We start from the raw sequence: 14,457 nt of genomic DNA, 5'->3' as shown, positions 1-14,457 counted from the left end.
ACACAATTAATTTATTATTTAAATATATATAATATATATAAATCGAAAAATAAAAAAAATTAATGTTTGATAGAAAATTAAAGAATCCATGAAAATGCGAAAAAACCTGGGGACACTTTGTACGTGACATAAGTTATGAAGTGTCGAACGAAGATGTAAATATGCAGTAACTGTAAATCCGAATGATGCTGACACGGTACTCGCGGTCGCGTTAACGGATATGTTTTTGAATGGTAAAGAGATTTTTATCTTGCAGTAACTGCCGTAGCGGGTGTCTCCGGGCTTTTGTGTGCTTGGTGCATTAGCAACGACAGCGAGGAACACTTCCGCCGTTATTACCCTGCTCACGTTACGTACAGTAGCTCTACTGTCCTCTTAGTTAGTCGCATCCTTGCACCTGCGCCGCGATTTCTATAACGTTGCAAACATAATCGCTCGCGTTCTTCATTCGCGCGAATGTCCAGGGGATCTGTTTTTGTTTTCTTACAGAGCCGGCTAGCATTTAATGACGAAAGAAGATTCCCGGCGGGGAAGTCGCTCATCGTTAAGTCAGATTTACGGACGAGTTGTATCACTGTCAACGAACAACCGAATTAATTCCCAACCTTACCCCATGTGCCGGGCGAACACTTACTATCGCTTGAAGTGCGGTTTGGGAAAGTTTTCTGGGGCAAGCCGATAATGCGCTGAAATTTTTAATGCCGTTAAAAGCACCGGCATTGTTTAACGGCTTTTCCATTGTAAGTAATATGGTGTTGCCGTCACATCGATTAAATTAGTTGCTCCTAAATAAACAATTCACTCCGAAATGCAGTATAGCTTGCAGTAATAAGGATCCAATAAAGTGCATTGTTTAATTTTTATTTTTATTTTTTTGCTTTCATTATCTCCTGAATTTTAAGTAAACTAGAACCGTTAATTGAAGATTAAATTTATTCAATATTTTTAATTAAATTTTCACCAAAAATAAAATTAACTCAAAATCTTTCGAAATATTTGTAATTATAACAAAGTGACTATTGTTACGTTATGTTTTCATAATGTAACAATATAAATGTTTTCACATTCCGAAGAACTGTGAATACCATTGGAAATCGAAAGATTAAGCGGGTCAAAGTATGCGATAACCTAACAAGCTGTAGCAAAGTCTCAATCGCAATTGAAACAGTTCAACAGAACGGTTCACGAGACGCGCGTTAACGTTACGCTCGACAATGCATCCAAGGCATTCCGCGCGTGATTCACAAGCCGGTTATAATGCACATTTACTCCACCTGCAGGTTAAACGGCCTTTGTGTCTGCGCCTGCCACATCGCGTGCGCCACTAGTCGTTCAGTGCGGTATCGAGTGGAATATATAGTTCGGCATTATCATGAATATGATATGTTTAACGATCTAATACTGAATACATTTCGTTCTTGCCGCAAAAGCGAAATTTAATTCGAAGCAGAGAAGAGTTAAATAGCTCGTTACGATCAAGTATCTCTCTGCTTTTATATTAACTCATATTAAATTAGCAATTGTATAATTGTATTTGTCTGCAATCATATCTGAAGCATATCTCTACAAAAAAGATTGTGCAATTTATTTTATACACTTGAATTGTAGAGTTAACACAGTTTATCATTATTTTATTTAACGTTGAGATACTGTTTCTTTTGATAAACAATCATTCGTTTTTCTCCATAAATTCTGGAATAAAAGTCGCGTCGATGTCAGTAGGTTCATTTTCCGGGGCTCCGTTGGATAAGACATGTATTTCGTCACGATGGCAAACCTGGGTTAGATGATTCACTTTTGGATCTCACGATCTCGTTCCAGGTATAACGACGTCTCCTTTAATGTCTCTTTCATGGCCCGAAAAAGGGGCTTTCCTTGCCGACTAATTAGTTCTCTCACCAGTTTACTCAGCTTTGACTAATCTCGACCGAAAGAATGAGAGATGGGAAGGCAAGATAATCCGGGAATTGAAATGTTTTGTGGTAGAAAAGAAGAAATTTATGCTACAATGATGGTTTTCCGACGCAGCGAGATAATTTGTCGACGCAACTTTGTTGGTAAATTGCAGTTTGTCACACGCGAATGTCGTCGGCGCGTCAAACGTTAGAGAGACATTTGTAAAGTTCGTGTCAAAACGTCGAAGAAATTGCGGATGCCGTAAGAAATTGCCGTGCTTGTGTGGCGGACACACGCTCGTCGTTCAATCTCAGTTTCTGGAATGAGCGAGAAGGCAGAAGAAGGAGGCACGGCCATCGGGCATTGTGCAAACGAATTCGCCGCTAATGACTATTGATTTAGGTCGTGTGAGTGATTTAGGCGCATTAGTATGTATGTGTATTCAATGTTTCGCATGGCGTAGTCCATCTGTATGACTGTCTTGAGCGCGTTATCAAGGCAATAATCAAGATATATATATATATATATACATACAAATTAAAAAGTATGTAGAGATTTATGAAGAGATCGTTTTTTCTTATTTTGCTGAATTTTCCATCAAAATCTCTCTCCATTGTATTAAAATATTTTTGAGATATTTATTTCAATGTTCTCACATCTCACAAGCTTAATAACCGACAAATATAACTGTTACATATAAGCTATAACTTTGTACTAACAATTACCAGCTTAAATATTTAAAGTGTGATATAATCTTCAAATGCCAAATGAAAAATACAAATATGCCGAAGTATTTCCAAGACAGTTTGCAAGTTTGCGTATTTTAAAAATTTCTTCACTTTAAGAAATTATGGGGAGGGACGTATATACACTCTTGGTCAAATAGACTATTATCATAAACGTGACAGAGTTAGGCGGTTCGATGGCACTTACTCAGCCGAATGTTTGAAGAAGACGATCGTTCGGGGATGATTAATTGGTACGTGGGGGATGCTGAAGCGTACCGGCTCCACGATCAAATTTAGGCGCGCGCAGATTCTAAATGGTAATGGCACGCGTGATTAATCTAATTGATGCGGCATCTCGTATATATCACACTCACATTAGGCATCGTCGACGAACACGCGTTTCGCAGGTGCCGTTGACGCGCGCGTGTATGATTCCTTTGTGTGTGTCGCGTACTCATCGTCTTCGTTAATTAGTGTTTTACCGTGATCTAATGCGCGTGTGTAGAGCCAGACATTCGCAGACACGGCTTAATGTCGCGTTAGCGGGCTGTTGCTTTACGTCAGAACGGGTCAAACGCGGCGAGAATAAACCTTTGAAATTGATCGATCGTTTGTCGCGACCCTTTAATAAAGGCCGATCATTTAAGCGCGAGCCAATAATCAATTTCGTTTCGCGATACATGCGGTTGTTGTAGAGAACATCCGCCTGTGACGCATTGATTAATTTGCCGTTGATTTGCCATTTTATTACATTTACGTGCGTTGTTACCGTAACGTTACGCGGGTTTTTATTTGTTAATTAAGGCAAACCATGCACGAGAACACACATCGCGGCCGAATAAATGCACCTGCAACGGTCAGTTTTGTTCGCGCAGCGAGATGGTGCAGCTCGGGCAAAAATCGCTCGTTAGCGAGCGAACTTTAAATTACCGGCATTCTTTTTGTCGACAAGTTTCAGAGAACGCAGCCGCAGGGCAATTTTTACGCGTGTCTTTTTTTACGCCCAATCACAAAAGAAGGAAAACTGTAAAAAGATCTTTTCTTCGATTCTTACGATTGTTATTTTTTTCAATATATTGGCAAAATTTTTTTACCATCGAAACTTTATTTTACGATTTACGCGGATAATAAAAAGATTTCACGTTTTTTAATTAAATATGAAATTGTGCATGTAATTGATGTTTAGTATACAATTTCTTAATTATAGCAAGACTATTAATAAGATAGATATTTATAAAAGATATACAATATATTTTTATTGATTAGCTTTTTATTTAGTAAATTTTATTTGACAGCTACTCTTTTGATAAAAAAATTTACATATAGGTATTTATAAAAACATAATTCTTTTTTATAATTTTTTAGTGGATTTTTTTCTCTTTCGTTAGAAATTTGATCCATTGAATCATATATTAAAAGATCCGATCGTTCCGTTACCGTTCTCTGTGTACGATAAAGAATCATGAATATCATTTTTGTCTTCTCAATGAGTTAATTCACGAAATCTCGCTCATGGTTATCTAAGCGCTCTTATCACGAAGAGAAGTCTTTACGGGTTATTCTTTATCGACCACAGACCCTCATTCCCTTGGTTTAACCAATCTTCGGGAACAAGGTCTTATTGCGAAAGAGAGAAGAACACGGGAAATAGTTATCTTATGTATGATCTTATTAAATTAAGATATAACACATAAATACTTAACAAACATTCATCACTTAATACAATTACTTGATTTTAATTATTTAATTTAAGTTTGACTTACTTTTAATATTATAATGAGTAGAAATTAGATTATTTAAAGAATGCAGAAAATATCAATTTTAAATGTCTAGTATACGTTTTGGAATATTTTGTGCAGTTTAAAAAATTTTGTTTAAAAAATATCATTCATCAAGTGAGAAATTATAGTATCCATTTTCACGCATAGTCGATAAGATTTTGATCATACGCGATGATACGATTATCTCGCGCATCGTCGAGAATTTATCGTGCTTTCTGCAGCATGCTCGTGTTCGTTTGTGAGCAATCGCTTTCCGTTCCGCGATGACTTTTGCGATTAGACATAGTGTGAGATTCGTTCACACCGTTGGCTGGAAAGGATACCTCTACAAAAGCTGCCTATTTATACATACTGTATACATATATTCGCGCCGTTTTCCGTGCCGAATGCGATGCAGTGTGCACATTGGTCCACGATGGATGCCAGAAGGCTCTGTATACATACGTATACGCTTTCTACAGAGTTTAAATGGCACTTACCAGAGGTGACGTGTGACCGGCTTTTCAAACGTTTCAAAGGTCACGGTGTTTAATAAAAGAATGGTCTATAAAGCGACGAGAACACCTATGACATATGTCAAATTTATCAAAATCAACCACAAATCGCGAATTGTACTCGTTTGATAAATACTAATAAATCACAATTGGAAAGCGAACTAATGAATCTAGCTGTCATGAGTTTTCAAATTTTCCATAATGTACTTCGCACGTTCGTACGTATCTAACAAGCAAATTTAAGTGACACTGTATCTTTAGCATGATTTTTGCATTTATGGTCCATAATAAATCACATCAAAAGCGATTGATATAATGACACAAGTGAAAATTAGATATTATTCGTAAAATTTTTAATTAAACAAACAGCAATATTGCAGTTAATAATATTATTCAATTATTAATTATTCATTCGTGTCTATTAACTTATTAACATTAATAAATGCAAATTATGCTCACGAGAATGATGTGAGTTAAATCCATAAATGAATCTATTTTAGGACTAGCATTATTCAAGTCAATGAATAATCAAATCATTTGCGGATTTCGACAAGAGCTTTCAAATTATGCGAATGACCGAAAAGGCAACCTCTGTTTATTTTCCACATATGTATGTTTGATATTACACTTTCTGTAATCTCTAATATTATTGCGTATTTATTTGTTATGATCACTTAACGTAAATAATCAAGCCGTAGCGAAATTAACCAATATTGTAAATAATTCGATTATTTCGGAATGTCGAGTTAGTCGATAATTAAATCAATCGCAACTGAATTGTCCGCGTTTTCGCATGAACGCAGCCACTAGCCGCAATTTTCGAAATTTCAGTTAACAAATCTTCAAAATCAATCGACACAAAATACCAATTGTGCGAAATCAGTTCATGATTGCTGAAACAATAATGGCGTTTGTCGAAAGCCAGTCAATGTGATTGCGAATTTAATCAATTTCTACATAACAGATCTTTTTATCTGTATCATTTGTTTATTAAAATAAGATATCTCTGAGAGCATTGACGTTTCACGATTAACGGCGTCAGATTTTTTCCGATACCATCGTTTACATGTTAACAGGCTGACGCGCGATGATTCCTCGCTGCGATCGCGCGATTACGTCTAAACGCTAGTTCGAAGTCAGTATCTCGAGCGTAACACGTTCTAAGGCGAATCGTAAGACGATAGGCTGGCTGTCCGTTATGAAAATCTCGAAGATTAAAGAGTAATTTCCAATGTGGTTTGACAACACACATCGCGCATTCTGAAATCTCAAAAATGCCCTTATACGTTTCATTTTTATTCCTGTGATTTTCTAGCGAGTTCTTATCCAATCGATCCTCAGTCACCTCCAAATCGCAATTGCCTCGCTTCAAGTCGCAATCATGGCTCTATTTCACGCGTATACACTAATTGCTTGATGTTATTATTCTATCTTCTCCAACGATGCGACGACGTTGATGGAAATAGAGTTACTCTAGTCCCCCCAATTTTGGAGCGTTTACCACCAATCTCCGGCGGCAATGTCGAAAATTACATGATACATTGTAAACCAGATGCACAACTTTACGTCTAACACGTACTCAATCTCCATTGTTGGTTGCCGGCTTTCGTAATATCCGGGAACTAACAATAAGTTATATGCGTGATGTCTGACGGCGGTGGAAGCTGCTCGAAGAGAAATGCCATTTTCAACTACTCTAAACTCATGAGAGTTCTCAGAATCTTATATCAATCATTTCAACTACGCCTTGGAAGTAATGATAGAATGATGATTTTTCGTAGATATATCACTTGAGCTATTTTTTTACGCGGTTACACCAAATCTTATAAAATATAGATATTTCTGGCATAATTCATGATTCCAGAGAAAGAATATTTAAAATTTCGTCAACATAATCTATGGCATTTCTTTAATTATTATTTTATCTCTGAGATCCCCCCTCCCCCCGCGGAGCAATTATGGAATCTGCAAGAAAATATGAAAAGTAAGTACGCGAAAATGAACGGGCGTAGTGACGCGAGTTTTACTAATTAAAGTGACGGTGTACATCAAAGTACTCATCCATCGTGCTCGAGGTCGCGCTAATGGAAACGTCAAACATTCTCAAAGAGAAGCACCAGTCCTCGTGACGCAGCAAAGCGGGATTAAAGTTCTCCAGGTGTTCCAGAAAAGAAACTTCCATGAGAGGTCTTTCGCGAAGTCGCGACGTCGTTCATCTGGTCAGCGCGAGCATCGGAAATGCTTATACCGTGGCAGGAAGTCGATACTACGTCGCTCAGTTCGTGACTTATATAAATGAAACATGATGCATACGGATCCGTTGATCTATTGTGTTATTTTAGAACCAAACGCGCGAGTGTCATTCGCGCCAAATAATTAAATAGCTTTGTATGAAATTACATAATCTTATGTAAAATTCGAGAATCGAGTATTCTTCGTTAACTGCGCGGTAAGACTTTTCGATCGACAAACACACAGATATTTACATTAAAGTCTGTAATTGTAAAAATTTGCAAGGGAGATTTTCCCTCGCGCGATTCATATAATAATAAATAATAATAAATTCGCATAAATATCCTTCGCCATTCGATAGTAATAATAATAAATTTGAGCAAACGAGGCGCACACGAATCGTCGCGAATCGATCGACCGTATTCGCACGGTACCGATCTTATATCTTGGCTGAGACGCTGCTCCTGACGCTCCTTGTTCGCCGTACGCCGTAAGGAAGAGAACGTACATACCACGGTCCATTTATCACTGACCGATCCAGGAGGAACCACCCGGAAATACAAAGCCACGAACGTTGAGTTTTCTTGGTCGGTTCTATATGTGCGCGCAGAGATGACTTAATGGCCGCTCGAATTTCATCGCGTCGGTGTCTCGTAAAAGTTCCGCCTGTTTTAATCGCGTATCGCGTGTCTCGGTTATTTATACAACGAACAGCGTAACATTCCTTTAATCTCTTCCTGTCATTTTTTACATTTCGAGCAACGACAGAGGTTTATAATTAGAGCAAATATACTTACGATTATGCAAATCACACACAAATAATTTCACTTTTACCGCGAATTGATCAATAAGCATTGCATCGTAAATAAAACATATTCTAATGCAATCTTAATATAAAAAGATATGATACTATTCAGAATTGTCTTAAATCACTCATTAAGGGTCCAGTAATGAATACGGGCATAGCAAAACGAGATATCCGAGCTATTCAATATCTGGACGTTTTTTAACCAGACCATCCAAGTATTTTTTTAAGAAACATAAATAACGAGATATAACAACGTATGTGTGTGTGTATGTGTGTTTATGTGTGTGTCGGGCGGTATCCATATTTAAAAAACATTAATATTTAAATAAGCTTTTAGAGAGAGAAAGAGAGAGATCATATTTTTATTATACATTTTTTAAAAATCTTTTCCATAATTCTTCTACTATTATTACGCTCGAATATTTCTTTCTCTTTATTTTATCTATAATCAGAATCATTAAGTCATTTATATCTAACAATTTTAATATAAGGATTAAGCTAAAAAAACATCCAAGTCCTGCAAAATATTCATAGAAAAAAAGAAAACTCATTTTTAATCGTATATAAGAAAGGCATAGTGCCTATATGCAATGTATCTAAAATTAATCCCATTCGGCAAGGCCTATAGTTAAACTTGCTGAGCCGCGATTCGTTTATTTCTTCTTCGTTTAACTAAAACATTGGAAGGTATTCGTATACATCATCGTTACATTGAAACGAAACACATTGCTTGGAATGTGGTGAGCAAAATCTTACGCGATGGTCTCATCCTTTACCAATTATTTTTGGTTGCGCGCTCTGCGGAAGCGTCTCTTTGACGGCGCTGCCAATCGAGGCGAATATACGCGAATTGAACGAGCCCATTCGCGGGTTATTGATCCGTTAGAAATTTATTTGGCCAAGTGCACAGTGCAGAGTTATCTGCAGCGTGTCTCTCTACCATGAACAAAGCGGAGCTTCCTAATTTATTACGAAACTTGCTTTTATTATTTTTCGCTTCCTCTTCTTCGCTCTCGTCCTTACTAAAAGAAAATAAAGGTGACTACAAAGGTAATGGATGGCTACTGCTTATTACTCGCGAAACACCGTTTCGCCTTACCTGATTTATTTTCTGCTGGCTAATTACAAAAAATTTTAATTTTCTGAATATATGATATTATAAATATAGATATAATACAATGCATTGATTTGCAAGAATGATATAATTGCCATTAAATTAATTCAAATGTGCAATTAAGAAAAGAACTTTCTCAAACTTGTACTAATAAATTTGTAAAGCACAAGGATATTTTCTTGATTTATATCAGAAACAAAAAATAAATCTCTAAGAATTGCAAATCGCTATTTTATATATAAAAAAAAAGAAAAAAATATACTATTTTTATAGAAATATCCATTTACAATATATATGTCATCAAAACGTAATGGACATAACGAATGACTGTAATCAATAAAAGCGAGCATGACGTAGCAATACTAAAGCGTCAGATAACTATGCTCATTACGTGCGACGACTAGAGAAGAGAAAGGATAATGTTGCTCACGTTGTGCTTTCACGGATGTCACACCTTGTCACGATTATTGACGGTACGCGAAATACTACATTCGTCCGTGGAGTTATTAATAATGTGGCGCTTGCCATTGAATATTTCGATCCATTTATTTTGTGGTCAATCATCAATACTATTTATAATTACTGTTATATTAGTACCAAATAATTTGTAAAATAATTAAAACTAATATTTATTTTTTTTACTGTTACAACGAATTCTTTATATGTGTAAATATAAACGTTAAATAGTAAATAATTGAATTGTATTGCTAGATCTCTGTTGATGTTGTTGATAAAAATTGGAGGAGAGAGATAGTTAAGAGGATGCCGGACCGTCCTGTTTTACCGGCCATAATAATTATATATTTGCTTAATATCGTTTAAGTGACCCAGTTGCTTGCTCATCGCTTGCCTGCGTCTCACGTATAACACAGCTAGCAACACGACGATACCGACGAATATCATCGTTATCATGAGCACAAGAAACCACGTTTCTCTGACGACGGACACACCCCCGTGACTGGGATCGGTTCGCGGCGGTAATTGCGTTAGTTGTCCCGGATCCATGTTCAACAGTGTCGGACTGGAGAAGGGACCGAGCCCGACGCGAGTTTGTCCAGCGACGCGTGCCGTATACAAACCGCCAGTAGTCAGACTGTTGATGATCACCGATGTGGTTGACGCATTCAGGGACATTTGACCCAAGATTTTGTTACTGCTGTTGCTCTTGATCTGAATCTAAATCGGGCGAATGAATCGATAGTTAAATTAAATAAAGAGATTAATTTTCGCGACATATCACTTGCGAAACTCTTACCTTGTAACCAATCAATTGACCGTTTTGAGTATTCTTCGGCGGCGGTGACCACCGAACGAACGCCGAGGTCATATTTATCATCCCTACGTGAACGTTCTCGGGAGCGCCCGAAGGTATGTCTTCCAGAGTAGTGACCAGCTTTACATTGCTCGGTCGACCCTCGATTATCTTGTAAAAGGGAACCAGGAAGAACTCGTATCGCGTATACTTTTTTAAGTTGGTAAGCACGTAACTGGTGGCGCCGGCGTTGAGTACCGTGACCATCTGATACTCTGGTTTCTCGGAAACCTCGCGATACCGTATATAAAGACCCTCCACTAAATCCGCCGCGCCGAGAATCTAAAATTTAGATTCTAGTATGTTATTCTAATTCTTGTTGTTGTTATTGGAACGTTTTCCAATTCCAATTGTCACGTCAGAATATATCTCAAATATATTTTCTCTCAGGAAAATTTTGTAAATATAGTTGGAGTTTTTTTACAAACAAAAAAGAATTGCAAGAAAGTTTAATATAATTTGTTAATACATTTTATATTTTTTATAAGAGAGTATGTGAGAGAGATGTTACATTAAGTACATGTTAAATTAAGTCTCCATTAAAATAAAACGCACCTAAAAAATAAACAAATATTTTTTTAATAGACAACTATAGTAATGTTTGTACACAGCCAAAGATTTATTTTTAGAAATTTTCGAGCTAGCGCAATTCCCGCGATACTCACGTACATTGTTGTGTTAAATCGATATAGACAGAACGACACAGGAAGTTTCAAACGATACTTACGTCCCACATAATCTTGACGCTGGTACTAGTCAACGGTTGCACCTCTTTGAGATGTAAAATCTCGCTGTTCAACCGATCTCTGGCGCGAGTCAGTTCCACTTGTGGTACCGTATGCTGATTTACGTTAGTAGTTTGCACTACGTCTGACAATGGTCCGGGCAGCGAGAGCCCGTGGCTATTTTCTGCCCGTACTAGGAAAACGTAATTGGTCTCCGGCCTTAAATCTGTCACCTGTTGATGAATAAAGCAGGGAACCCGACTCGTTAGCTCGATAATAAAAAAAAAAAAATGAAAAAATGTATTTAAACAATAAAAGGCAAATAATATAAAAAATAAAATGAAAACTATATTATACACAAATATATGTACGTTTCAGTACATTATTTACTGCTTGTTTATTGGTTACCAAATATTCATTTTTTATATTACGATACTTATCTTTGAAGAGACTAATTTATTCCCTTTTCAGGTTGCTCTCAAAGCGCTATATTGCCCGGCAACAAAGTTCAACGTATACGAGAGATGTCTGTTTGATATAGAATATTAAAGTATCTCTAGAAGTAGATGACCGCTTCTTTGTAGGATTAGGTGCCTCTCGGTCCTCTTATTAAATTGTAGTTCCAGCATACGTGGAACTTTGATATTAAATTTTTAAACACGATACAACGTGAACGCAATTTAGGTTTATAGATCCGTTCTTCAACCCACCGCACGTGGTGTTGCAAACTGTTTTCGTCAGCAGTCCACGCTCTAAACACACTTTCGAAGCGATACACGCGAAGCAAGGAGGGAAACTGAAAATATCTACTTGAAAAGATCGTTGAGACTCTGGAGTGTAAGCACTATAAGGAAAGGAGGTCAAGCGTCGCCGATTCTCGATAAAATACTCACGGTATAGATGTCGTCGAGGACACCCGTGGCTGCCACCACCCAGCCGGTGTTCAGGTTGCTGCTATAGTACTCGATATTGTAGCCGACGATCTTGCTCTGGCCCTCGTGGCCCGGGCTCCACGTCAGGGTGACCGAGTTACTGGTGGCGTTAACTATTCGCGGCTTGCTCGGATTCTGCGGCAGCGCCGACATGTCGGGCGTACGGTGAAAGCTGGCGCCGGAACTCACTGTCAGGTAGGCCGACCACGAGGTGTTGCCGGACCGTCCTGTTTTACCGGCCATAATAATTATGTATTTGCTTAATATAAGGGTTTTGCGGTGTGTACGTGTAAAATAGGATACCTCTCCACTCGGAAATGCATGAAGGAATATAAGTGAACGTTTGAAAATGTATTTGAAAGCCTAGTAAGAAACATTTCGGTGTGCAAAATGTTGCATAGTAAAATCTTTTTTATAAAGCTTCTAAACTCACTTCTCGAAGTTCACTAATACTTTTTGATAAAATGCCGAGTGCGGAGTTCACTTGTTAGGCACGTGCAGGTTGCAGGTTTTTTATATTAAGTAAATGTTGACGGCAGAAGCCGATAACAAAACTGTAATTTTTTAATTTTTTTTCACTTTTCATATGAAATCATAAACCCCGCACTCCGTTATTATGTATACTTTAATTATGGAAAAGGATTTGTTGATATCTATAATCAACAAAAATATTTTGCAATCCTACTAATATTCGCATTCTGTCGGTATCCGGCATCCTCTTAAAATCATTTCTCGATATAACATCGTAAACATTAGGATAGTGGACCGAAACCTCAGTTGACATAGCACACAGGTGGTGATAATACATTGTACAATAACTTGCACTCGGCGATTTAATCATTGGCGGTTGCGGGCGGGCACCGAGGTTCCCTGATTAAAATATAAATCGCGGCTTCTACTGAATCAGATTAAATCGTCCGGCGCGTTGCGGACCCACTTCGCATGATTTATCATGATCCAGATTTTAATAACGATGTTGGGTTCAAAGTCAACGCGTTATAAACTACCATTGTAATTTGCAATGCACTAGCATGGGAGCAATAAATCTTGTATCGATTTCACACTAGCACTTTCACGTTCATAATTTTCAAACATGAGAGAAAAAGACTTTTTAAAGTCGTATCGTTTAACATGTGTGAACATAAATTATCATGGTAATAACTAATTTACAATAATAACTCAGTTTAAATATAATCTAGTCTAGACAGAAATATCGTATCTTTTTGTTTATGACGTCATATTTTTATACAATGATTTTTTCAATCAACGATAAATATACGTATATATCAAAAGTAAATATATCTGTGAAAAAATCACAGATCTTCAGTTTAAAATCCAATCTGATAAACGTTACAACATTGAGAAAAATAAAGAATTGATATATAATTATAATATTGGAATTTAATTGTAATATTTAAAAATTAATAGTTTCTAATATATTTATATATTTTGCAACAGCTTTGATAGAGTTTGCTATAATCTCTATATTAAACAATAAAATATATTTCTAATGAGAACGCAAAATCAAACAAGATTTAAGCTTTAAATAAATCAAATATTAATATCAATACGTACTCAAATTCTAATAAAATGTCGAAGGAAACGTTTATATAAACGGATAAGCATCGCGAGAGGCAAACTTTTGAAGCATGAAAATAGAATATCGAACGTTACGCGAGTTAAAGAGTTCATTGATGGAGCTATTCGATTCCGCTTGATCAAAATCATTCAGAATATAGAACTTTGAGAAACTGTTCGTACATGAATCGGGAAGTGCTACATCATAGACTTTCGCGTAAGCGGATTAAAACGAAGAAGATTTAATACTACCGATTTCACAACAATATATTAATATCAAAATTTTCGCGTGATAAACTTATTATAATAATTTTCAAAGCCGTTTATGTCAGAATATAAATGAAAATTATTGGAAGCAAGTATATAAATTACTAGAAACTTTAAAATATTAGAGGAATGTTAGAAGTGCTTTATAACATTTCAAAAATAATAAAACATATATAGTAAAACAATATCAGTATATTTATAACTATTTTTAATTTAAAGTTTAGTTTAAATAACTTGTTATATAAAAAGATTCTCTTTCGAGAGAACGCATTTCTATATATCGCGTCTCATCTTGGCGAATGTAAAAGATTACACCTTGCAGATATTGTCGGCGATGAACATTCGTTCAACATTATTGTTTGCGCGACGGCACAATATTGCACTCTCATGACAGCGCTATATAATATTCGACGTCATCGAAAATAAAAAAGCGCGAAGGATGAAGTGTAATGGAATCAGTGCATATTTGAACGGGGAAGGAGAGATAAGATGCGACATAGTCTCTATCTCTGAGAAAACTGCGCACGCAAATTTCGTGATAAGGCGCGAATGTGGCAGAGAAACGCGAATATCCTGAAAGAATGCGGTCC

The 14,457-nt window shown here is 36.7% G+C and overlaps 1 protein-coding gene across 1 annotated transcript in view; it reads right to left on the bottom strand.

The window, feature by feature from the left end:
• LOC115234488 (protein sax-3-like) overlaps positions 1–12,234 on the bottom strand; it is a 31,737-nt gene extending 19,503 nt beyond the window's left edge. The window contains exons 1-4 of the mRNA XM_029805620.1: positions 11,984–12,234; positions 11,093–11,323; positions 10,309–10,647; positions 9,862–10,229 (exon numbers count right to left, since the gene is read on the bottom strand). Coding sequence (XP_029661480.1) covers positions 9,862–10,229; positions 10,309–10,647; positions 11,093–11,323; positions 11,984–12,175 — 1,130 coding nt within the window. The 5' untranslated portion in view covers positions 12,176–12,234. The remainder of the gene's footprint in view (positions 1–9,861; positions 10,230–10,308; positions 10,648–11,092; positions 11,324–11,983) is intronic.
• Between the last annotated feature and the right edge of the window lie 2,223 nt (positions 12,235–14,457).

Source organism: Formica exsecta, unplaced genomic scaffold (genome assembly GCF_003651465.1).
Source record: "Formica exsecta isolate Colony F162 unplaced genomic scaffold, ASM365146v1 scaffold2, whole genome shotgun sequence".
Classification (NCBI taxonomy): Eukaryota; Metazoa; Arthropoda; class Insecta; order Hymenoptera; family Formicidae; genus Formica; species Formica exsecta.
This window is presented reverse-complemented; position numbering and strand designations above follow the sequence as displayed.